At 41.7% G+C, this 23,124-nt stretch overlaps 1 protein-coding gene across 4 annotated transcripts in view; it reads right to left on the reverse strand.

Moving 5' to 3' along the window:
• Positions 1 to 23,124, reverse strand: part of Atp8a1 (ATPase phospholipid transporting 8A1) — a 215,914-nt gene that overhangs the window by 124,461 nt on the left and 68,329 nt on the right. For 3 of the 4 annotated variants that reach the window (XM_021654950.2, XM_021654951.2, XM_060380711.1), the window contains exons 10-15: positions 19,428 to 19,539; positions 17,944 to 18,109; positions 16,050 to 16,177; positions 13,663 to 13,740; positions 12,393 to 12,481; positions 7,727 to 7,771 (exon numbers count right to left, since the gene is read on the reverse strand). In XM_021654950.2, the coding sequence (XP_021510625.1) occupies positions 7,727 to 7,771; positions 12,393 to 12,481; positions 13,663 to 13,740; positions 16,050 to 16,177; positions 17,944 to 18,109; positions 19,428 to 19,539 (618 nt within the window). The remainder of the gene's footprint in view (positions 1 to 7,726; positions 7,772 to 12,392; positions 12,482 to 13,662; positions 13,741 to 16,049; positions 16,178 to 17,943; positions 18,110 to 19,427; positions 19,540 to 23,124) is intronic. The other variant, XM_021654952.2, reaches the window with a different exon arrangement.

Below are 23,124 nucleotides of genomic sequence, written 5' to 3' on the forward strand. Positions count from 1 at the left end.
GCATGTATATCTAAAGGTGCCAGTCAGTTCCCCTGGAACTGGAGTTCCAGACTGCTATAAGGGGCTATGTGGGTACTGAAAATTGAACCCAGATCCTCTAGAAGAGCAGCTAGTGCTCTTAACAGCTGTGCCATCGTTCCAGCTACCTGATTAGTAACTCTTGTTCTAGAAATAATTATTTACTTGGTACAAAATGTTGCAAGTACAAATATTCTCTCTACAGCGCATTTTCAATATCCAAGTATTGTTATGGGGAAAATGGGGGTCTCTACCCTGGGTTCTAAGCCTTGTTAATACAAGAATTTAACAACAGGCTCAGACAAAATGTTGAGAAAAATTTTATTAGTGTCTGAAAGTAAAACCTCAAGGCAGCAAGCTATAAATCTCTATAGTTCCCTGGAAGAATAAGACGGAAACGGAGAAAGGGAACAATCCATAGTTTCTAAGCTGCAGTAACAGTGCAGGCTTGGGGTGGCAAGTCATAGCTTAGAAACGAGTAAGACGCCAGGGGAGCACAGACAGCTAGGTAGGTCTCTGTGAGTTAGAGGCTGGCCTGGTCTACATGTGAGTTCCAGAACAGCTAGAGATAGCCTGTCTCAAAAAATAAGCAAGCAAGCAAACAAAAAACCCCCAAACAAAACAATAACACCCTCTCATCCTCCTCTCCCCCCAAAAAAGAAGGGAAGAAAGGAAGGAAAGAAAAAAATTAAAAAAAAAAAAAAGACCAGAGTACCTGGGAAGGCATGCTCTACTCATGCTTTGGCAAGCATAGAAAAGAGAGAAAGAGAGCTAAAAAGAAGAAAGATGGAAAGTTATGCTTTTATTACTCAGGCCTCAGAAAAGAGTGTAGGCTTCACAGCTGTGCGGGTGATGCCTGACTGCATGGAGAGCCTGGACGGAAGCACACTGTCTCATTAAGGGAATAATTACTCATCCCTGCCTTCAGCACCACTCGAGGGGACCCACCCTTCAGGTGACTGAGCAATTGGGTTAACTCTTGAGGAAAGAGACCTAGACTGGTCTCCACCTAGAGGGACATTCCATTCTTTTAACAGAAGGAAATAGCTTTCCCTTACGGCTCCTCTATAAGTGCTTCTATAAGAACATCAAAAATAAGCAGAGATTCCACTAAAAAAAAAAAAAAAAAAAGGGTGGTGTATGTCCACAGGACAGAACACTGTACAGAGAAGACATTTCTCTTCAGAGTGTGAAAAAGTCTCAGATAAAAAGCCTATACAAAACAATATGTGCTTTCTTTAAAAGACACAAGAGAAAAGCATTATTTATTGTAGAATAAACCTATAATAGACTAAATCTACAATAGAAATATATAGCCAGAATTGGTCACTTTGGTAATTTATAAAAACAGAAATTGAGGTATGTAAGACAAGGAGAGAGGAAAAAAAAACTTGCAAGTTGCTACATGTTAACAAACTTAAATGGAAAACAGGAACACAATCCATGATAGCTGCTTGAAATATATGAGGGCACTACACAAAAAGAAGATGCACACACCATGTAGAAGCACACATCAAGCGCATGAACAAAGGCAGGAGCGGTGGTAGGATTATTAAGATTGCTTTTCTTACAAGAGTCACCACTTCAGTGAGAACAGGGAACAGGTCAGCGAGAGCAGGATGCCTGTTCAGACCAGCAGAAAGGTGATGGCTGGCTGAGCATGCATTACTCTCCAAGCAAACAAGACAAACTTCAAATGAGCACTACAGGTTAGCCCCAGGACACAGGATCAATGCCATTGATGTGCATGTACACAGAGGGACACGCACATACACACACACACATACACATACACAGAGGCACACAAACACATACTCTCTCACACACGCATACACACTCGCACAGGAAATTTCTTTATTTGAGGCTCATGGTCTGTGCCTAATATTTGTTTTACTTTTTTTTCCTTCTCCTTCTTCTTTAGATAGTGTCTTGATAGCTCTCACTGCACTACCACCATATCCTGGGCTGGCCTTAAACTTCTAGCAGTTCTCCTGCTTCAACCTGACATGTGGCTGGGATTGCAAGCATGTGTCATTATCTCTGGCTTAGAAGCTAGTGAAGCGATGAAGAATCTGAATGTAAGTGCAACTTAGTAAAGGTAAAGGTTCTAAAGACCATTTTTCCCCCTGATTTAGTGCAACTGTGTGTGAATGAAGAGACAGCTTGTTGCTGGCATCACGTGGCACATGCATCTACTTTTGTATCCAGTCACCTGAGCAGCAGGGCTGCTGTTAAGCTGACCCTATACTGGCCAGATGTGTACCAGGACAAGTGTGTTCCATAAATCAGGTCAGACTGGAAAGGACCTATGGTCTTTTCAATTCCATCTTGAAACTCATGGGTTAATGTACTCGACCTGTGGGTCGAGACCCCTTTGGAAGTCAACTGACCCTTCTATAGGGGTCAAATACTGGATATCCTGCATATCAAATATTTACATTATGATTCGTAACAGTAGCAAAGTTACAGGTACGAAGTAGCATGAGGAGCTGTATTAAAGAGTGGCAGCATTAGGAAGGCTGAGAACCACTGCTCTAGGGTCATCAGCCTGCCCCAGAAAGAGCCATATGGCAGTGCCCCTCTAGCCAAAGGCTGAAGGACAGATTGTCCTCTTGATGCCAGCCAGCCCCTCTTGGACCTCGCTTAACCTCCAATTTCTGCTGTTTCCTGCTTTTTTGATTGGAGTCGAGCCATTCTCCCACGGCCATGTCTGCTCCCGTCTCAGGTCCCTGAAGAGATGAGTTTTCTTCTTGTATTCTAGAATCATTTTTTGCTTAGTGAGCAACTTCAGCGATGGGGTAAGGTCTGTATCCAAGACTTACGAGGCCCTTGGATGGTTACTTTGAGTTTTCACCTGCAGGGAACCTTCCTAGGGAATACTGGGGGCTCAAGTTCCACAGCTGTTCTTCCTAAATAGTAGGCCTCGGTGGGAACTTCCCACACTCTGCTCTTGGGTAGCCCCTTACTCATTCTCACTTACTCTCTGGCGAGCCATTCATGATGCTTCGTGCCCTAGCTTTCTCTCTTTACACCCCTCACCTTCCGACTGGCATTCTTCACAGCCTGGCTGGTTTCTTTTGCCTTTCTTAGAGTAATGAGTGGGTTTCAGATCTTGCACCACTAGGGGGCAGGTCCTTCCTCGATGCCTTCGCTCTAGCCCAGCTTTGGTCCATAAACCTTTCCCAGTGGAACAGGCTTTGAAAGGAAACCTCTGGCATTTCCCCCCCATAAGTTGTTCCAAGGAAAGAAACCAACGAGGACCACTGGGCAAGAACGCTCCAGCCACGGTGAGATTACGGCTGGTGTAGGTGATGCTGTCAGGCTAAAGTGTACAGAAACACTTCGCAAACATTTCCAGTCATTATTCCATAAAGTCTGGACTGACTCTTGGCTATGCTCACAGTCTAACACCTAAAGCTACACAATAATTACCTTGTGGCAATTATCGCAGAGAAGCAGAGTCCCAGCTCTGGGAGAACTCATCTTTCTAACCAAATGATTCAGTTTTAAAACCAAAAATCATCTCAGCCCCAGGAGAGAGGTGTCGTTTTCTTTCTTCAAAACTTCCGTGACATGTGTTGATTAAAAACAAACAAACAAACAAACAAACAAACAAACAAACCAAAATAAAACCAAAACCCTAGTTGTCCTGGAATCTCTTCCGGTTCGGAGGCTGGGTGGACCCGAGCCACCAACTCATGCTCTGTGAGAGGCTGTGTGATGGGCCGGATGTCAAAAGCTATTGGGGAGGAACGTGCATTGTGTCAGCCTGGACAAGCTCACAGCCCTTCATACAGACACCATGCAGAGGTTGGTTTCCTGGTCCATGCCACACTGCCTGGGGAACATGAGGTAGAGCTCCTTTGGCAGCAGGAGGCACTTTTCTGAGGCAATGAGCAGGGTGGTATAAAAGCTGTGTGGCCAGCATCCTCTCTGACTGGGGGCTGACCCTTTCCCTAGTCTAGTGGAACTTTCTGCCACAGCTGAAGGACTTTCTGGCCCTAGCAGTCAGAGAACTGTTTTTTGTTTGTTTGTTTGTTTGTTTTGTTTTGTTTTTAAAGAAGATCTGTATCTCCAGCTTTTTTTCAAGGTCTTGTTGGTTTGGAATCAAAATTATTTTCTGGGAGCTTTAATTTTTAGCCGTGAGTTTGCTGCTCGGAGTCAAGTCCAAGAATTTGAATGGGCGATTAAATGCACTGCTTTTGCTAGATAATGGTTGGTTTTGATCAAAGTAATGAGACCCAGTTTCCTGGGTGACTACAAGTATTTCCGAAAGCAATTACAAAAGAGGAGTTGTAAAACACTGCGTGAAAGTCTGCACCACTGAATACACCTCCTGCCAAGGGGGCTACTTTGAAGACTGACGCTAATGTAGATGTGTTAGATCTCATTATTATGAGGGCGTGCCTGAAAGAATGCTTCAGGGAGTCTACCTTCTACAGCAGAATAAATAAATGCCACTCACTCCACACTTAATTATAGGCTGGACTGAAATGAGAAAATAACCAAGCAGAAATAAGCAGCTAGTACAAACTGAAGATACTGTAGTAACACCAAAAATCACTGGGCGACTGCAAGGCAGACTGTGAGGCGATCCTCGTGGAGGATCATTTACTTGGAAAACAATGAGAAAAGAATGTGTGACTGTATCAAGTAGCTAAGAAAGAACAAAATAATCCATTTAGTGAGATTTGCTTTATAATAACAATGGTAGAAAGGCATAGGTGTGATGAACCTGGCCCAGAGATACTGTTAAAATAACTGACAGGGAAATTCATTAGTTCTACTTAAACATGCCAAAGTAAGTTTTATTTAAAAAAAGAGAAAATGGTTATTAATATATCTATATCGTTTTTGAAAATAATCACACCTCATGCTTGCACAGATGTCGAGAGTTTTCTCTCTAATGCTTCCAGTACTGATACCATCGGTTTAGATAATAGCTTTCAATACAAAGAAATTAGTCTGCAAGGCTTCATGCTAGTTGATGGTTCTTGGCAACAATAGAAAAAAACAGGCCAATTTTGGTGTAAGTAATCATACATTGGGAAATCATCTCTGCAAATCATTTATATTAGTACATTTTACAGAATTTCAGCTATCATCCAATTTTAAATGGCAAGAGAGTGTATTTGAAAGGGTAAATACCTTATAAGCTTGTCTTTAGAATGGACCAAATGCAAATACCTAATCTACACATGGGTTTCTTGACATTTTTGTGGTGAGAGCCACTTCAAGCAGGACAATTAAACATGGCTACAAGCTTGCTACAATGGCATTCAGTCAGCTTCACATTGTCAGACGAAGCTGCGAAGCAGCCATTTAAGAGTTGACTTCCCGAGTGTCAGTTATGGAGTATCCAATGCTCTCCTCCTCCAGAGCATCAGCACAGAGTCACTGTCGGATGCCAGGAGCCCAGGCCTCTACCCAGAGCACATTTGTTCTTGCTTTTCTCTTCAATGTGAAACCAGTTAGACGAGGCAGGGCCAATGCCAGGCCTTTCAATGCATAGGGGGGGCATGTGTGGGCTTCCAAGCTACCTTTCCTCAACTCAGCCAAATGACAGATGTTTTATTTGCCCCTCCTTCACAGCCTTGGTGATTTTGCTGAAATAAATTTCAGTTAGAAAAATACTAAGTGAAACAAGGAGTGGGGATCTTGAAATGCAAAGCTATCCTGTGCTCCAAGAGAAAGACACATTCTTAAAGTTGTGTGGCGTAGCTAACACGCCCTTCACACTCGGGCTAAGCCTGGTTTACCTCTCACTCCCATGTCTGCTGCTGCTGTTCCTGGGGAGATTGCCTACAGGCTCCTCTACCTAAGTCCTTTCAACTTGAAAATGACTATGTTGGATATGTGATGTAGGGTGAGAGCCACCAGTACTGGCCTTCTGGTACAGCTCCGTTAATCTTCAGCATATCCTTCTGATGTAAGTGCTTTTAGTGTCCACATTCTTCCCATGAGGCCACTCATGCAGCTAGCAACTTGTGTGAAGGACAGATCAGGATCGGAACTTTGGTGGTCAGAGGTCAGACTCTAAATGCATGGCCACTCCACGTGACTCTACGAAGAACCTCAGAAAAACTATATCCTCACCTTTGCCAACCTACAGGTAATTACTTTATAGACAGAGCACCCAGGTCTATAAACAGAGCACCTTTGCCATAAAGGCGACAAGTATCCTTCTGGGTGTACTTTTAGGTCCAATGACAATTGAAAATACATAATTTATGAAAGAGCTGGTATATTCCTTTGAACTCAGATTCTCCCAAGAAGATATTTTATGAAAAAAAAAATCACTTAAGAGCAAGATAAATGACATCTCCTCTTCCCAACGGTGATGGACTCCATGAAACAACCTACACCCACAGTATAATGTTCTAAATAATCTGGGTAAATAATGCAACAATTTGGAGAAAAACAGAGTGAGGCTAAGAAAACTGATCCATCTCTGTGAGAGACATGTGTGCATTAATTCTATGCTACATAACAGTGTTAAAATGAGTAGAGTCATGTGCTACAGACAAGCAGCATATGAAAAGACACACAGGGGACAAAAAGCAAGAGAGATTTATTTATGACACCTGACCAGAGGTCAAAGAGCATCAACATAAAAACTATAACTACAGAGTCACAGGACCAAATAGGCTTGGGTGGTCAACCAGTAATAAAATGCTCTGGCACACTGAGCGACATGAAGAGCCATTTAGCTGTGATAGGTGTCAGGATGTATGGAACTCTGTGTGATGGGCAATGATGATGCCGCTTGTCATATGAATCAAGCAGCTGCTGCCATCAGTAGCCCTGGGTGTTGTAAGGTTTACTGAAAACTCTCATCAAAGCTCCACTTTACTGAGATAAATTTCCAGGTAGGTTGAAAACTTATTTTGTGACTGGACTTCAATGAAAATATAACTTAATCACAGTGGAATTCAGTGGAAATGTAGCTTAATCACAATGTTCATGAAATCCAGATAAATAGAAAAAAACTCAATATTTTAAAAAAAATCAGCAGCTTTAAAGAAATCATAACTTCTCAATTTTTTTTTGCCACCGAATCATACAAATAACAGATTATACTAATTACCCTAGATAAAAATGTAAATATATAGCTGGAAGGATTTTAAAGTAAAATACAACACAACAAGACAAAACCCCAGAGATTTCCCATAGTAAAACTAAACTTGAAATATGCTCTTTAATAAATATTAAATGAATCATAGTGCATTTCTCATTAAGTTGTGAGCAGTAAAGTTCTAGAACACTTGTGCCATTCATTCAAAGGTCTTCACTTTATAGCCTCTGAAAAGTCATTAACGTAATGAAACTTGTACAGCTTGGGCATGGCTATTATCTGGGTTGCAGATCAGGCATATTGGCAGCAGGGGGCAGTGCTGAGCTAAAAAACCCATTAGCATGCTTTAATCGCTGCAGCTGAGGGTTCAAGGAATTTTCCCTGCCCAGGCACTTTCTAATTGATCCCTGCAGCCTATAGATAAGTAACATAAGGCTCTAGCAATATTTAAAGCTTTAGAATATGTTTGTGAAGGCTTTTTGATAGAAAAATCAAAGATACTTTGAGTTTAAGAAATACAGAGCATCACCACCCAACACCTGTGAAAATGGCTTCCTGTGAGACCAGGGAAGCCTGTCTACAAAGCAATATAAGAAAACCTTCCAAAGAGATGGAAGTACCACAGTAGCTTACCATTCATCAGGCGAGCACCCATAATCCTCAGGTTCAGGGACATGGCTTCAGGAGGAGGGATAGAAAGAGAGGGAAAAATAATCACAGAAAGGCTGGAAACACAAAACCATGAATGAGGGAGGTGCCGAGAGACAGGTTTCTGGAAAGTTCAGAAAATGAATTTTAGTTGGATCTGGAAGAATGGCAGTTAGTACAGTGAGTAGAACATGAGGATTTATGGTAACCAGGTGGATTTACAGAGGTGTTCCGCATCCCGGAACTGACTGATGCACAGAACTCAAAATTTACTACTAAATGTGCTGAAATTTAAGACCAGGAGGAAGTCCATGTCTATATTTATAACCATAACAAAGCGTTTTAATGACACAGCCGTGCTAGTCACCTAGGGCACAGTCACACACAAAACAATCTGACGTGCATTTTCCAGGAAGTTTTGGCTGCCTTGACACAATAACTCCCCAGGAGGTAATGAGAGCAAAAGGCGACTGCACTTGTTTGATTAAATGAAGCCTCTGATATTAAAAAATGGCCCAGTCATAAAATAATTTTTAATCTTAAAAAAAAAGTTTCCATCAACAATTTTCTCCATCGAAGCACGGGGAAGAATCCCTTGATTTAATTCACTTCAACTTTCACATGACACCCAACAAACAGGTCAGAGGAGATTTTCCTATTTCTAGAACATTCTTCACATACGACAATTCGGTATTTCCACTTTAAATTCAACTTACTTCACACTGGTAGAATTTAAAATGCAGAGATCATTTTTGATAAGTATATTGAACTATGGGAAACTTAGAGAATTTATTAACACCCTAAACGCCTCCCTACTCCTTTAACCTAGTCGTGACAAGGTCATCTACCTCCAAAATGTTGTTTCCTCCAGGGCAATATCCCCTCTACTACAGCAATCAGAACAGATGGGATCTCTCAGTCCGCTACTCTTACCTGCCAAAGGTTTGTGTTTATTTTTAAGAGGAGGGACTCACCCTGCCCATGCGGAAAAGGGCCGCAGCACCAAGGACAATGTGATTAACCTGAAGGTTTGGGCCCCCAGCTCCTTCACTGTCCGGGGGATTGCTGGTAACTGACTCACCAACAGACACTGCAAGAAGGTCCTGCATTGTGCTGCCGCTCACGGTTTCACACCAGCACTGGACCTCGTGCTTCTGAAATCCCGAGGCTTAACAGTCCCAGAGCACGAGGGCGATGGGGGCCCTGGCCTGAGTCTGGTGCAGCCTGGGAAGAAGCTGGTACCACCCAGGTGGGGTGGGCAGCTGGTGACTTGCTCGCATGCATTCCCATGACTGCAGCTTGGCAACGCTGGTGTTGGCCCATGCCAGCGTGGTCATATCTGTCTGGGGAGTTCTTCATTTAAATTTATTCTCAGATCTGGGTTCAAGGATCACTCTGTCAGGAAGCATCCCTTGACCTTCCTCATTACACTATACCCCACGCCATTTGAGGTTCACACCAATTCTTCCTCCATGTTAAGACTACTGTTGCATTATAATTAATTAAGATCTATTAACCCCAGTGAGACTGTGAATGCAGAGTGGGAACCATGTAAACTCGTTTTGACTATTAGGCTTCTCCTACATAACAAAGAGCCACTGGCAGAAGAAGGCACAGCAACATTTACCGTAAGTAAATGAAAGGTCATGGTCAGCCACCAGTCACACGTGCTGGCGGTAATATAGTCCTTGGGGCTAGGTGTATAGTAACTGTGAAGATTTTTCTGGTGAGTCTCTCCTCAGGGTTAAAGGGTCAGCTAAACTCCCATCAAACATACCTAAACAAAATCTGCCATGAAAACTATTCACATATTATAGTCAGTACCGACACAGGTTGTTCTTAAGAATTTTCATTTTGGCGAAAGAGAAAAGGTAAATGATTTAACACTAATCAAATGTCTGGTGACAAAATAAAAACAAAACAACAATAACAAAAAGAGGTGTTAATAGACTTAACAGACTGTTTTTCAGCTCCAAAGATAGTATAGACTAAACTGCTGACAAGCACAGGTTATAAGAAAAACTCTTCAATGTAGAAGTTCTTATCTTTTTTGGATACTCAACTGACTGTGATAATACAGGTATCTCCATATGGTAATCTGCTACGATGATACTTTCCTAAATGTTTAACACTGTACTTTCTGGTTTATAGCAAGTTAAATTTATAAATGATATCAGTTTATTTATATTTAATTACAACTTTCCCATAGGATTACCTAAGGGAAAAAACCCAGTAAGTATAAACAGAGGCATCCTTACTACAAAGTTGATTTCTGTGAAATAGTCATTGCTGGCAACTGTGCAAAAATCTTTCAATTTCATTGTCTGCCATGAAATTCAAACAGGCAAAGTTTGAGGCAAGGCTTATATCAAACGAGAAAAGCTTTGTTAAAATTAAATTCTGAAGCATTGGTGTTAAATATTCCATTCCTACAAAATTGATGGAGGCAGAGAGCTAGCTAAAATTACTCTACTGGGAGACTTGACACTTCTCACCTTCTAGCTGATACAATGTGACAGCACAGACTTCACCTAGAGCCTGAAGAAGGATTAGCTGCATCCTTGTTTGTTGCCACTTCAAGTGCATTACAATCTATTGTCATTTCCTAAGGGTTTAGGTGGGGATAACATCAGGGTATCTTTTGCAATAATTCCCCATAGTTAACATAGTTGCAGTGGAAAGGGGAACCTGTCTATGTTCTTATAAGCCAGGAGTGCAGAGGTAAGCCCCCAGCGAGGCAGCTGACTGTGACTGACTTCCCTGCCTCTCAGCCATGAAATCAGACTGGCCCCTTGATACAAACGTGTGGTTAGTTAAAGTCAGTGTCTCCAAATCCAATGTCCCTCTATGTTGCTGACGCTCCAGTTGTCCATAAGGATAAGTGAGACCAGATCTTAATTTAAAAAGGGAGAGGGGTGGATCTGGAAGGAGCTGGATCGGGGTGGGGATGATCAAAATACATTATAAGGAACCATATATACATGTATATATTACATGAATTTATGTATGTATAAAATCACATCAAGGGCTGTGCGGGCTAACACAAATGCACAAAGCTTATGTGATGCTTGCAATTAGCTTAACTAGGGGAAGCATGGCTTTCAGTATCCTTGAAACATGAAGCCACACCTAAACAGGACCTGTTTCTATTATTGCTGATCTCTGCAAACAAATCCTGTCCTTATTACTAAACCTGTTAGAGCATCCTCTCTTGAAAGGGACCTTAGAGATTATCTGGTTTTCCTCTTTATTGTTCCTCAGAGTTAACAAAATCTGAAAGGGAATTGTCTAAAGTCACAGGAGGGAATCTAAGACACCTAAGATACCCTATCTCTTCATCTCATTCTTAAGAAATGTTCTCACAAGAACATTCATTTCATTGACCATCTAACTGAAAGGACCGGCACTTTGCTCAAACCCATCCTGACCTCCCTCTTTTGCGAATTATAAGTTACCAACAGACAAGGAAAGAGCTCTGCTCTGCACATATGGCCAGTTGTGACTAAGACCCTGTTCTGAGCATAAGAAAAACCCATGAAGACAAGTGTTTCCTGTTCCCGTATTAATTGCATGTAGAACATGAAAGCATTTGATGTCAAAGAACATGACTATGATTCCCCTTCTCCAGGAACAATTCTGGGGAGGGTAGAGAGGAGGGGGCAGTATTTTTTTTTTTTTTTTTTGAGAACTAAAAAAGGCTTCAGATAAAGAGGGAAAAAAAGTGCAAACTGGAAACATCAGTATTCTTTTCAGTTCAACAACCTGTCTTTACGGTGTGGAAAAGCCATCCAACTAGCTGTATCCACAGGTTGAAGTCCTTTTAATCAAACTCTCTCCTGCTCTAAAGAACAAGCATAGTGGTCTCTACTCCCGTTTGCAGACACTGTATGTAGGAATAATAATAAATTTAGTTTCAGATATTTTCAAAATTTAATGCTTCCTTCCCACTGATTTATTACTTAAACGTAAAGTATGAAGTGGGTACAATCGAGGAGGCCCAAGGCAAGGAAGTGTGATAGACTTCAGCATTTACTTGCCTCTCTGAGATAAGGATAATTGCAAATTTTGCTGACAAAGCTTGAACCACTCAACCAAAAGGAGGGTGTCTCTGAACACTTTAGGTATGCATTCATACAATAAGAAATAAACTACATGGATGCCACACCCAATCTGAAAGACTCCTCAATCTGCTCTCCAGATTAAAGATGTCCTTGTCCCTCCCTCCTGCCCATCACCAGGATTTTAGATTGTTCTGTGACGGCATAGAGGAGACATGATAAAAGACAAAACAGGAGTAACTGTCGAGGCAACAGCAGTTATCATTTAACTTAAGAACTGACTGAGGCCTCACAGTGGCTTCTTCCCCCATCCATACTGTACCCCGACTTCAGGGCAGAGTGAAGGAATAGAGACCTTCTGCAGCCCTAAACACCGAGTGACCCACCAGCCTGTCCCCACCTATCACATCCCCCAGAGAAAGCAACACCAGCTGTAAAGTACACAATTCATCAATCCTGAAGGAAAAAGAACCACTTTCTAGATTAAAACAAAACAAAACAAAACTCGAACCCTCCTTGCACAAGTGTATTTCCAGATATACGGAATCAATTCAGCGAGCATTTCACACCCCGAGAAGAGGGAAAACACTCACCCATAGGCCACGCCTGCGATGGTGCACTTCTTAAACTGCATCACATTGCACGTCAGGGTCCCAGTTTTGTCAGAAAAAATGTATTTAACCTACAAGCAAGATTAAAGTCCTCATTAATACTTCAAGGCTTTTAAACATCCATCTCGGGGCCTATGCATACCAGGCAAGTGCTCTGCCTATGAGCTATATCTACCCTGCTCAGAATTTTTTTTTTAATAGAGGAAAGCAAATGTACTTAAATTACACTTTCTTTAAAAGTCATCTTGGCTGTACTGTGGGGGTATAGGGGCTGCTAGGCTTGCTTTTGGTACATTCTCTAAGGAACAATTCAGCTCTTTTAGTATTTTAGCAATAAATTATTTTATATGTGGGTATCAATGTATGTTAGAAAAACCAGGGCCATAGAGAAATCTGCTTCAGAATATTATGAATTTCTACAGAAAGTTTCACTGCTGTTTCCAAACACAGATAGTACTAGGACCTCACCCGCATTTCTCAGTATAACAAGCAGTTCTACGGTTGGCAATAGCTTGTGCACTTCACTTTAGACACCATCCAAATCGGCAATTTGGATAGTATCAGCCGAAAAGCGGTGGAGGAGAAAACAAAAATCCCCTTTTCAGCTAGCACCTATAAATGGGTTACAATGAAAACACCTGCAGTCACATGCCACCTAAGGATGCTTTAGTTAACAAAGTCTACACACATGATGTGTAGACCACATGACTGTAGCACTCTCCTAGTGAGGTCATAGCTATTAGCACATGGAAAGGCATTTTATGATGTTTACATAATGATGACATCACCTGACAGTGAACTGCCCAGAACACATCCTTGATAAGTGATGCAAGACTGTATCTATTAATGAAGTATGACTGATAAATTCTATTTCTATTTGACTATTTGACTAATCCACATTCCTATTTGACTAGACACATACAACTTGAACTTTTCCTTCCTTCTGGATAAAAGTTATGAACAGGTCTATTACTACTCCTATAACTCAAAACAGTCAATATTTAACAGCTAATCCGATTACCTACTAAGAAGCATACCTAGGCTTGCACTGCTCCTCACCTTGAAAGAAAAGTCCGCTTTAGAGTTGGAAGACTCCACTACCAAATATGAAGACCGTATATAAACAAATGCATTCATGTGCCCTATTCAGACAATGGAAAGTGAGGAGATGCACCTTCCTCTGAAGTCACCACAGAAGCAAAAATCACACCAAATCTCGCTGCGGAGTCCACGTGTGCCAACGACAGCTTACCTGGCCAAGTTCCTCATTCAGATTAGATGTCCGAGCCATCGCAGCCGTGTCTGTGGGCTCATAATGCATGTCAAGATCCTGCAAAGAAACACGTGAAGTCATTGAATACAAGGTACTGGTGGACTGGGTGAGCAAAATAAATCACTTTTTTCCCCCTTTTACTTTTCACAAGTCACCGTGTCACTGCTGAGCTCTGGGTAACTTACTCTAGTTCCTCCCTACCTCTCCGTGATTCAATGAGGCTGTCCTGAAAAGTACTCAGCGTGGGATGGCTCGCTTCAGTTAGAATGGCAGAGTGGGGCAGTGAGAGCTTGTCTGTGGGGTCAGATGGGGTTAAGTTATGCAATGCACGTGCTGAAGTGCTCCCTGGAGGGATGTGAGGTGGCTATTTAGTGATGTTTGCTGGAAAAGCAGCTGATGTTTTCACATAATTAGCTCTTCAATACCAGGAAAGGTTATTTAAGAGACTACTTTCTGGTCTTGGTTGGACTTCCCAGGCTAAGTTTCTCTTACCACAGACACCAGACAGTCAGCCCCGAAAGTTCAGTTTTATATTTCTTTGTGCTTGTTCTGCATCCAATAGTCATGATCAGACCCCATTATCCAACCCCATTATCTAATCTTTTTTTTTTTTTTTCGAGACAGGGTTTCTCTGTGTAGCCTTGGCTGTTCTGGACTCGCTTTGTAGACCATGCTGGCCTCGAACTGACAGAGACCCCGCCTGTCTCTACCTGCCTAGTGCTGGGATCAAAGGCCTGTGCCACTGCGCCTGGCTTATCTAACATTTTTCATAGTAGAATATTTTATAAACAAGTCAGGGCTGTAGTCTGTTGGGTCTCATATCTCTCCTGTCGGTGTTCTGAGCTGATCAGTGTCATCTCTGGACTAGGCTTTGAGTTTTCATGCCATGTTGGGAGACGTTTGGCCAGTGAGTCTTAGAGAGGGCTCACACAAGGATCAATCTGAAAACCAGAGGAAATGAAGGCCAGCTGGAGAGGAGGGAGTTTACGTCAGGAGGGATGGGTCTGACTTAGAACAGGCACCACAGGACAGCTGAAGCTAAACATTTTCAAAGCTACCATTCAGAAATCCACCCTGTGTAACAGGACAACCGGTCAGAACTAGAATGCAGGTAACAGCTACTGATCTCTTCCACCCAGGGAGGAAGCTGGCTTGGCGGGGCCATCACTAAGTCCCTGCTAGTTAGGAGGGTGGATGAGAAGCAAGAGCTTGAGGGGGCGGGGCTTATTTGGCACTGTCTTTACGCAACTATGTGAAACAAGTTCTATTCTTTGAAAACCCACATGAGAAAAAGGGACTTGAGTGGCCATTTGATGGTCGCAGCGCATTTGCCTCCTTGTATCTGTGAATGAGAGTCCTTCGTGAAGAGAAGGCTCAACTCTTCAGCACACCGTCCTTGTGTGATGTAACCCGTGCCTGCCGCTCATTTCAGATTCCTAAATTACACGGATCTTTTGCCACAGATAAGAGAGAGGCTGACATTTTAACAAGATCAGTCACCACGAGAAGATAATGAACGGCTGCAAACGTATCTTTGATTACATTTTTCAAATCCCAGTATTGTTCATGTCAAAAAGCTTTAAGATGAGCTTGGAAGAAAAAGTAAAATAAAAATGTCTCAAAAAAAATTCAACTTTTTGGCATATCACGCCAGATGGTATAATTTACATGAGTTCATTAATTTTAACTAAGATATAAATGAAAGAACAAAACAATATTTGATGAAGAAAATATAGCAAGCAGATGTTTAATACATCTCTCAAATATAAAAACCATCAATTTTATAATTCAAAAGGAAAACCATGTACACTGAGGTTGTTTACGGTATTAAAAATGAATTAGATGAATGGACGAATTCCCCAGTCAGAAGCATGCTTGACTGCTTAGAAAATTCTTCACTGTGTAAACAGGCTCTTGAGCTGCACAAATACTGAGAGATTCAGGCAAAACACCTTGTCATCTTAGTGCTAGTGACCAGAAATTAAGTTCTGCGAAGCCGAGAGACTAAGCAAAGGTGCGAATGTGGTAAATGATGCCACTAGAGCCACAAGAGGGCTTTTTCAATTCCAAATGCATGACCTTCTTCCTCTACTGCCACCGTGTGTCCCCAAACAGGTTTCCTGAACTACAGACCGGTTTTCCTCAGGATGCCTGGTGTATCAGTTTGCATGATTCTGAGGTGACCATGTTAAAATTACATCAGTCTTAAAAAATACCGTTACATAGTCAATTAAAACAACACATAATTAAGACTTTACAAATTTTTTTTTTAACGTCCTCAGATCAAAAGACTCCATCAGAGTAAATCTTTAAGAAGAGAAAATGCATACCTAGGAAGATAATGTGTAATACAAATTCGTACTTACCCAATTTATGAAGTATGCCTGGGTAAATTTCACCACTTCCAATGTAACCAACAAGCTGATGGGGATGAGATTGTTGAAAAGGATAATGAAAGTCAAGAAGTTCAGTCCGAAATTACTAGCGCCGCCATCTGTCGGGGGAAGAGGAGAACTCCATTTACAATTTCATATCTGCAACGAGAAAACCTGAGCACAATAAGAACTTCCTGAATTATACAGCAGATCTAGACACGCCGAGGAAGACCTTGCCGGTAACACATCTTGATTCTCAAATACCTCCTTCAGAGTAGAACTGTACTTCAGTCACCCCTTCTTCTAAGGCCCCACATCAGGGATCCAACCAACTCTAGACTGGAAACATTCTGTCTCTACTGGGTATGTTTAGGCTTACTATTCCTTAAATAACATTACAGCACGTTAATCCTATTAACATCTCCACAGTGCTACCAAAGATTGAAGGAAGCCAGGCATGGTGGCGCCTGACTTTAATCACGGAACTAGGGAGGCAGAAGCAGGTGATCCCTGAGCTGGAGGCCCAGCCTGGTCTACAGAGTGAGTTTCAGGACAGCCAGGACTACTAAGAGAAACCCTGTCTTGGGGGTTGGAGAGTAAAAAAAAAAAAAAAAAAAAAAAAAGAGCTATCATTATTGGTGTTGTACACTGCGTTCCAGTCAGGAAGTTCAGAGAGGCTAGGAGGGTTGAAAGTTTGTAAACGCACATCGCCATTTGGGCGGAACCCCTTGGATGTGAATTCTTGAAAGCATTTTCCAACTAAAGCATGGTTTCAAGGGAAACACAATAGCAACTAGAACAATCCAAAAGTTGTTTACTTTTAATTTTTCCAGTATTGGGCTCTGGGTGACCTTGTTCATACACACACACACACACACACACACACTGGTAAGCACTACACTGAGTTCTATCCTTAGTTACAGGAGCATTTTTCATCTGTAGGTTAAATTATCCTAAGTGAATTAGCTTCTTCCTCCTTGATAAGGAAAATAAAACAAGGAAGCCAACCATACTGTAAGGAATATACACAAATTGATCGCAGTAAGAACATGTTTTTCATCCTGAAATAACCAATCAATGACTATAAAAACTTGGAATAAAAAAAAAAACTTGGAATAGTTGCAAAGCTAAATAAATGTAATAAAAAAGTTAAGTAAATACAATAAAATAAGCTTTAAAATCTGTTTTTTTTTTTCTTCCCTGTAAGATTGTACTAGAATCTGTTTTCACACTTTGGGGAAATTAAGTATTTATTGGCTAAGTATTCATCACAAGGAAATGCTAGCTTACTTCCTAGAAATACCCAGAGGGGAGACATTAATATGAGACCAGCAGGAGAATACAAGCTCCAGACGGAAGCGATTTAAAACTACTCTCCCCAAGACAAGATGAGCATGTATATAAAACTGTAATTGAGTTCAAAGAAAAGCAAGCAGGCAAACAAGAAAGAAAGGAGAAAAACAAGAGTACGTTCTGAACATTTTATAAGCATATAATCTATGTTTTCATAATAGATTAATACCCATAATTTCCTCCACACAGAATCTCCTTGCAAGAGCTGAACTATCACATTTAATATATTATAGAGGTTTTTTTTTTTTTTAAATTGTGTATCATGTTAATGGTTGTATTTATAAAGCATTTTATACTGCCATGGAATGGAGGGACGTAAAAGTATTTTGAAGTTCTGAGAACCTAGGTTTTACTTGCTTTTCCTAGAGACGTGTTGAAAACTAAAGACAAGCCCCCCAGCTACCTTAGCCACAGGTTTTCTTTTCAGAAGCAATGGGACATTTGGCAAACTAAATGAAGACTGACGGTGAAGCAATTGCTCACTTAAATGAAAGGGGGAAAAAAGTAAGGAAGTCAGCACTCTGCTGCTCACAGTGTAAATGGAGGTACCAGTCTTTCCCGGAATGCCTTCGATTCCAAACGGCTGCACCCACAGAACAGACAAGAGACATGGCGATTAAGATGCAGAATAAGATCAGAATTTGCACATTCGTAATCCGTTCCACATTGGAGAGTTTGAGTGGTGGACTTGTGGAATTCTGCAAAACAAAAACAGAACAAGTCGAGTGGTAAAAAGTGTACAATTTAGTATCGTGTATTTAGTATTTGGTGAGGGAGACAAAGTCACAACTCAGTACCTGAGACTGACAACTGTCCCAAACACATAACAAGTATAACAAGGTGCCCGTGGAGGGCACCTCTTATTCTTAAGCCCAATACACCACATGTACATGTTTCCAGGTTGTTAAAACAATGAGAAAAAGAGAGGGGGTGGTAACATTTATTTTGCAGATTGTGTCAGGCAAGGTAAGAGGTACCTGGCTACTTACGCAAACAAGGTCTTTTCCCAGCATCTACTTACTGCCTTTGCTTAGAAAAGAGAACAAGGGAAAGGCTTACGGTCCTGCAAACATCTCAGTGTCTAAAAGATTTAACGTCTAAAGGTGCCATTCAGAACTGCTTTACTGCACAGAGCCGTAATTAAAGCTGTACCATCCGGAATCAATAACAAAGAACCAGGTGCGGCAGCAGGCTGGCTTAGGAGGCAGAGGCGGCAGGACGGTGAAGCCAGCCTGACCTCTGCCGCAGAAGACAAGGAGGGCACTTCTGCCCTACCCGATGATGAGTCAGTATTTATGCCAGATCGGTGCTCACTAAGCAGCCACAGGACAGAAAAGGAAATCCCTCAGAACCAATATAAATGAAGAATGACGGCACTGAGGGCGCGGCCGGGGAAGGAGCATTACCAGCCATCCCACTTGTCAATGACAGCATCTCCACGCATGCATGACACTCAGGGACAGTGGTCCTGACAGTAGAACTCCAATTAGTGTTCCAAGGTGAGTTTCCTCTGTTTGTCACACTCCTCAACGCAGGCTGCTTCACAATGTAGAGGGGAGGAGAGGAGAAGGCAAGGGCAGCCTTGTACAGAAATGCCATGAAGAAATGGCTGCTTAGTTTATAGTTGTCTTCATGGAAAAAAAAAATTTTAATTGAAAGTTTGATCATGTCGTTAAAATAAAATCACGAGACAAATGTTTTGATGCAGAGGCTGTCACACAGGCAACTTGAAGTGAGCACTAGTGGTTGGAAAATGTCATGGCTAAACACACACCACAATATATATCAGTTGATGGGGGAGGGGGCTCTCGGTGTTTCCATGTGCGGAGAGCTCTTCTCACAGGGAAGGACTTTCAAGGTCTCGTTCACTTACTTCCCAATATGGATGTGTGGTGTGAGGGCAGGGAATGTCTGATGGCCCTCTGCTGGGTTTGGGACAAGCACCCCGAGAGCGATGAATCACGTATTCCCTAAAGACTTAGTCTCGAACGGTCTCATAGGTAAAAAAAATCCCACCTGCATCAGTTTGGTGTCATGTCCGGTGTAGACAACTATCCCATGAACCCACTGGGTATTTCTTAACTGAGCACCACGAAGAAGGATCTGGTCTGCTCCCAGGGGGACAGTGCTAGAACAGAGCATATTGGCATTAGAGATGCCATCTCCAAAAATGGCCAAGAAATGCACAGTCATTATACAGTTATCAAAGCCTCCAGTATTTTTGGAAAGGAATTATTCCCCCCCCCCCAACAATGAGAATTTTCAAATATAATCGTTGGGAAGAAATTGGTTTTTTCCTTAATACCGTACTGGTCCCTTTTATTTATTTTTTCCCTTTTCTCCCTCTGGACTACAAGTATCCCCCATATGTTCCACTGACAAAGCTCCAACCCCCAATGTGACTACATTTGTAGCTACATCTTTGCCAGGCTGTTAGTTTTAGGTGAGTTGAAGCCCTCTGATGTTCTCAGTGTCCTGAAAAGACACATGAGAGCCTACTTTGTCAAATAAAAAGACATAGAACATTTTTGGCAGAGCAAAGATGGCCTTTGTGGTGATTTGAATAGGAATGGCCTCCATAGACTGATGTGTTTGAGTGCTTGGCCTACAGGGAGTGGCCTATAATAGGAGGTCTGGCCTCATTGGAAGAAGTGTGTCATTGCGGAGATGGGCTTTGAGGTCTCACAAGCTCAATCCAGGCCTAACATGGCATTCTTTACTTCTGCTGCCTGTGGATCAAGATGTATAACCCTCAGTTCCATCTTTAGCACCGTGTCTGCCTGCACACTGCCATGCTTCTCTCCATGACAATAATGACTAAACCTCTGAAACTGTAAACCAGCCACAGCTAAATGCTTTTCTTTAAAAGAGTTGCTCTGGTCATGGTCTCTCTTCACAGCAATAAAAACCAAACTAAGACAGCATTCCTCAGAATCCAGTCCTTTGTTGCCATTAACCAAATGCTAAGAAAAACACCCATTTGTATTAGTAAAATTAGCTATCTAAGTTCTATCATTGAGCAAACTAATATACTATCTCAACTAGCATTCCATTTTTGGGCGTTCAGTGGCTAATCTTCACATATGATTCCTTCTGAGTTAATAAGGTGATTTTTTTTTTTAAATTTTATTTGATGTGCATTAGTATGAAAGTGTTAGATCCTTTGGAACTGGAATTACAGACATCTGTGAGCTGCCATGTGAGTGCTGGGAATTGAACCCAGGTCCTATTGGAAGAGCAGACAGTGCTCTTAACCATTGAGCCATCTCTCCAGCACCGTTAATAAGGTGATTTAAGTTTATGTGAAGTTTTGAAGTGCTGTGGCTTAGATATCTGTCCCTCCCCCTACACCTTCTCAACACACACACACACACACACACACACCATTTAAATTCAAACAACATTGTACACAAGCAGGGCTCAAAAATTACAGAAGGTGAAAAAACTCATAGCTTGCTCCGAATTCTGGTGCGACCATCCCCTTTCCTAGACCTAAAGTTTTACAATATTCATTTTACAGTATTAGAATGTCTGTTTTCTAAGAAATGCAAACATAATTGCCAGTAAATGGCAGTCAGGTCAAAGTCATTTACTTCATAGATGTTACACCACATTTTCATGAATAAGACTCAGGTTGGGTCCTTTGTGTATTTCCTTTAAGGTTACCCTTCGTAGTGAGGTATTAAGTGCTATAACCTCAAACAAGGACCCAAGAGTACGATGGCACTATGACAGATATTGAGAAAGTTGATATAAATTAAGATTCAAAATTGAATGACTCAAAGATTCCTAATAACCAAAGGCGGGTTTTCATTCAAGAAGAAAGTAATGCAAAAAAAGTCAAATATAAAGAAATATATACTTAAAACTTCTGGGAAATGAAAGAGACCATTTCCAATAGACTCTGTAAAAATATAGGACTTGTCAATCATCAGGAACAAGTGAGATGGTGAACCTCCATTTCTGGTGGGCTTAGGTGGTCCACTAAGCTTCTAAGGCTAGCAATAGTCAGGACATTGGGCTTTCTCTCATGAAATATATTCTCCTGGCTCAGAAATCAATCCATATGTGTGGGTTAGAATGGCCCCTGTAGGAGTCCTCAGGAAACAGTGTATTTCAACTCCCATCACTTACATCCTATAGCAATCCGTAGGGCCCATTGGGGGAATGAAGCTTAGTCTGTTTTGTGAAAGCTTATAAAAAGCATGAAGACTGGTTATTTTATATGAAAAAAGGTTTGCTTTTGGATTAGTCTGTAGTCATTACATTGGGGCCGAGTTTCCAGTACACAAGCCCCCTAGAGGACAAAACCATATTGAAACCACCAAACTCTCTTTATGCATGTCAACATCTGGAATGCACTTCAGGATTGGGGGAGGAGGGTGCTGAAGGCAAAGCAGGCTCCACCAAGTTCTTAAGAGGTTCCTGGATTATTCTCTAGGGCTCAGGTGAAGCCATGGCTCCTCATCTAATTGACTGAGCTCAGTATCACGTCTGGCATGAATCTACTGCACGTCTCCCACTCTACCCGCTCCGCTTAGAGCACCTGTCTCACTCATTCATTTCAACCTTTCTGATAAAATTAAGCATATTATAAAACTTAAAATCTTTCTTGAATCTTGGCACCATCATATAACATTTTCTTTGTGGCATGGATTTGCCTGGCATCGATTTAATGAGAAGTTGGTAAGGAATGGAAGCTGGCCAGTTAAAATGTCAGCCTTAAGAAATGATACTTGTACAAATGGCCAAATCTATCATTAGTCTACAACCATATGTTCAAGGGAAGATTACCCTGAAAATTTTAGAATTAACAATTATCTCAAAGATCATAGGAAAGTTTTTGGTGCATTAGATAAGGGTGTCAGTTGAGGGTGTATTTCACATGCCATTGTCTTAGTTCCTCATTTAAATTTGTATCATTCTAATAGTGAGAGCACTGACAGCATTCCATAGGGCTGGCTGAACCAGCGCATATAGCTGATGGTTACCTGGCCACTACATCTATCTGGTAGACAGGCTCTGTTGTGTAGAGGAGGTAAGGGAAGAAGGAACAGGAAACAGAAGTGGGGCAGAAAACACCCTGGTCCTGTCCCATTTCTTTGCCTTGCGGTGCCATAAAACTCCTCGGTAAAAAAGCCTACACTTAATTCTCCTCCATGAGGCCAGGCTCACCCTCATCAGGCTCCACCTGTTCTAATCAACGGCCACATTTCCACTCCATAAACCCAAATATTAATGTTCAGCCACACTGCGCTTGGCCATGAGTGCCAGCTGACCTAACTTTGTTCCTCCCTCTCCTCTTGGCAGTTTCATTACTCTTTCTTGGTTTTTAGCCCATGAATTTGATTTCTAGTCCCTGCTCTTTTCTCAGCTTTCCAATGCTAGACAGTTGTTGGGTCTTTCAATTTTTCTGTGACACTCTTTCAATTTCAATGATTTTTTTTACAGCCCCATGAGTTTAAATATCTGTACAGACTACTTTCAAAGTTCAGACATATATTCAAATACCTATTGGACACTGTAAATGTATTAAGTCCACAACCAAAGGAGTGATGTTTCCCATTCATAACCCATGCATGGATCCCACGTTTCCTCAAAACACCCTATAATGGCCGACAAAGTCCTATGTGACCTGGCCCATCATTTTCTTTTGCCTTTCACCTCAACTTCTGCTCCTCCAACCCACAGTGATTTGCACTGTTCTGTCCAG

This window comes from Meriones unguiculatus, chromosome 3, assembly GCF_030254825.1.
Source record: "Meriones unguiculatus strain TT.TT164.6M chromosome 3, Bangor_MerUng_6.1, whole genome shotgun sequence".
Lineage (NCBI taxonomy): Eukaryota > Metazoa > Chordata > Mammalia > Rodentia > Muridae > Meriones > Meriones unguiculatus.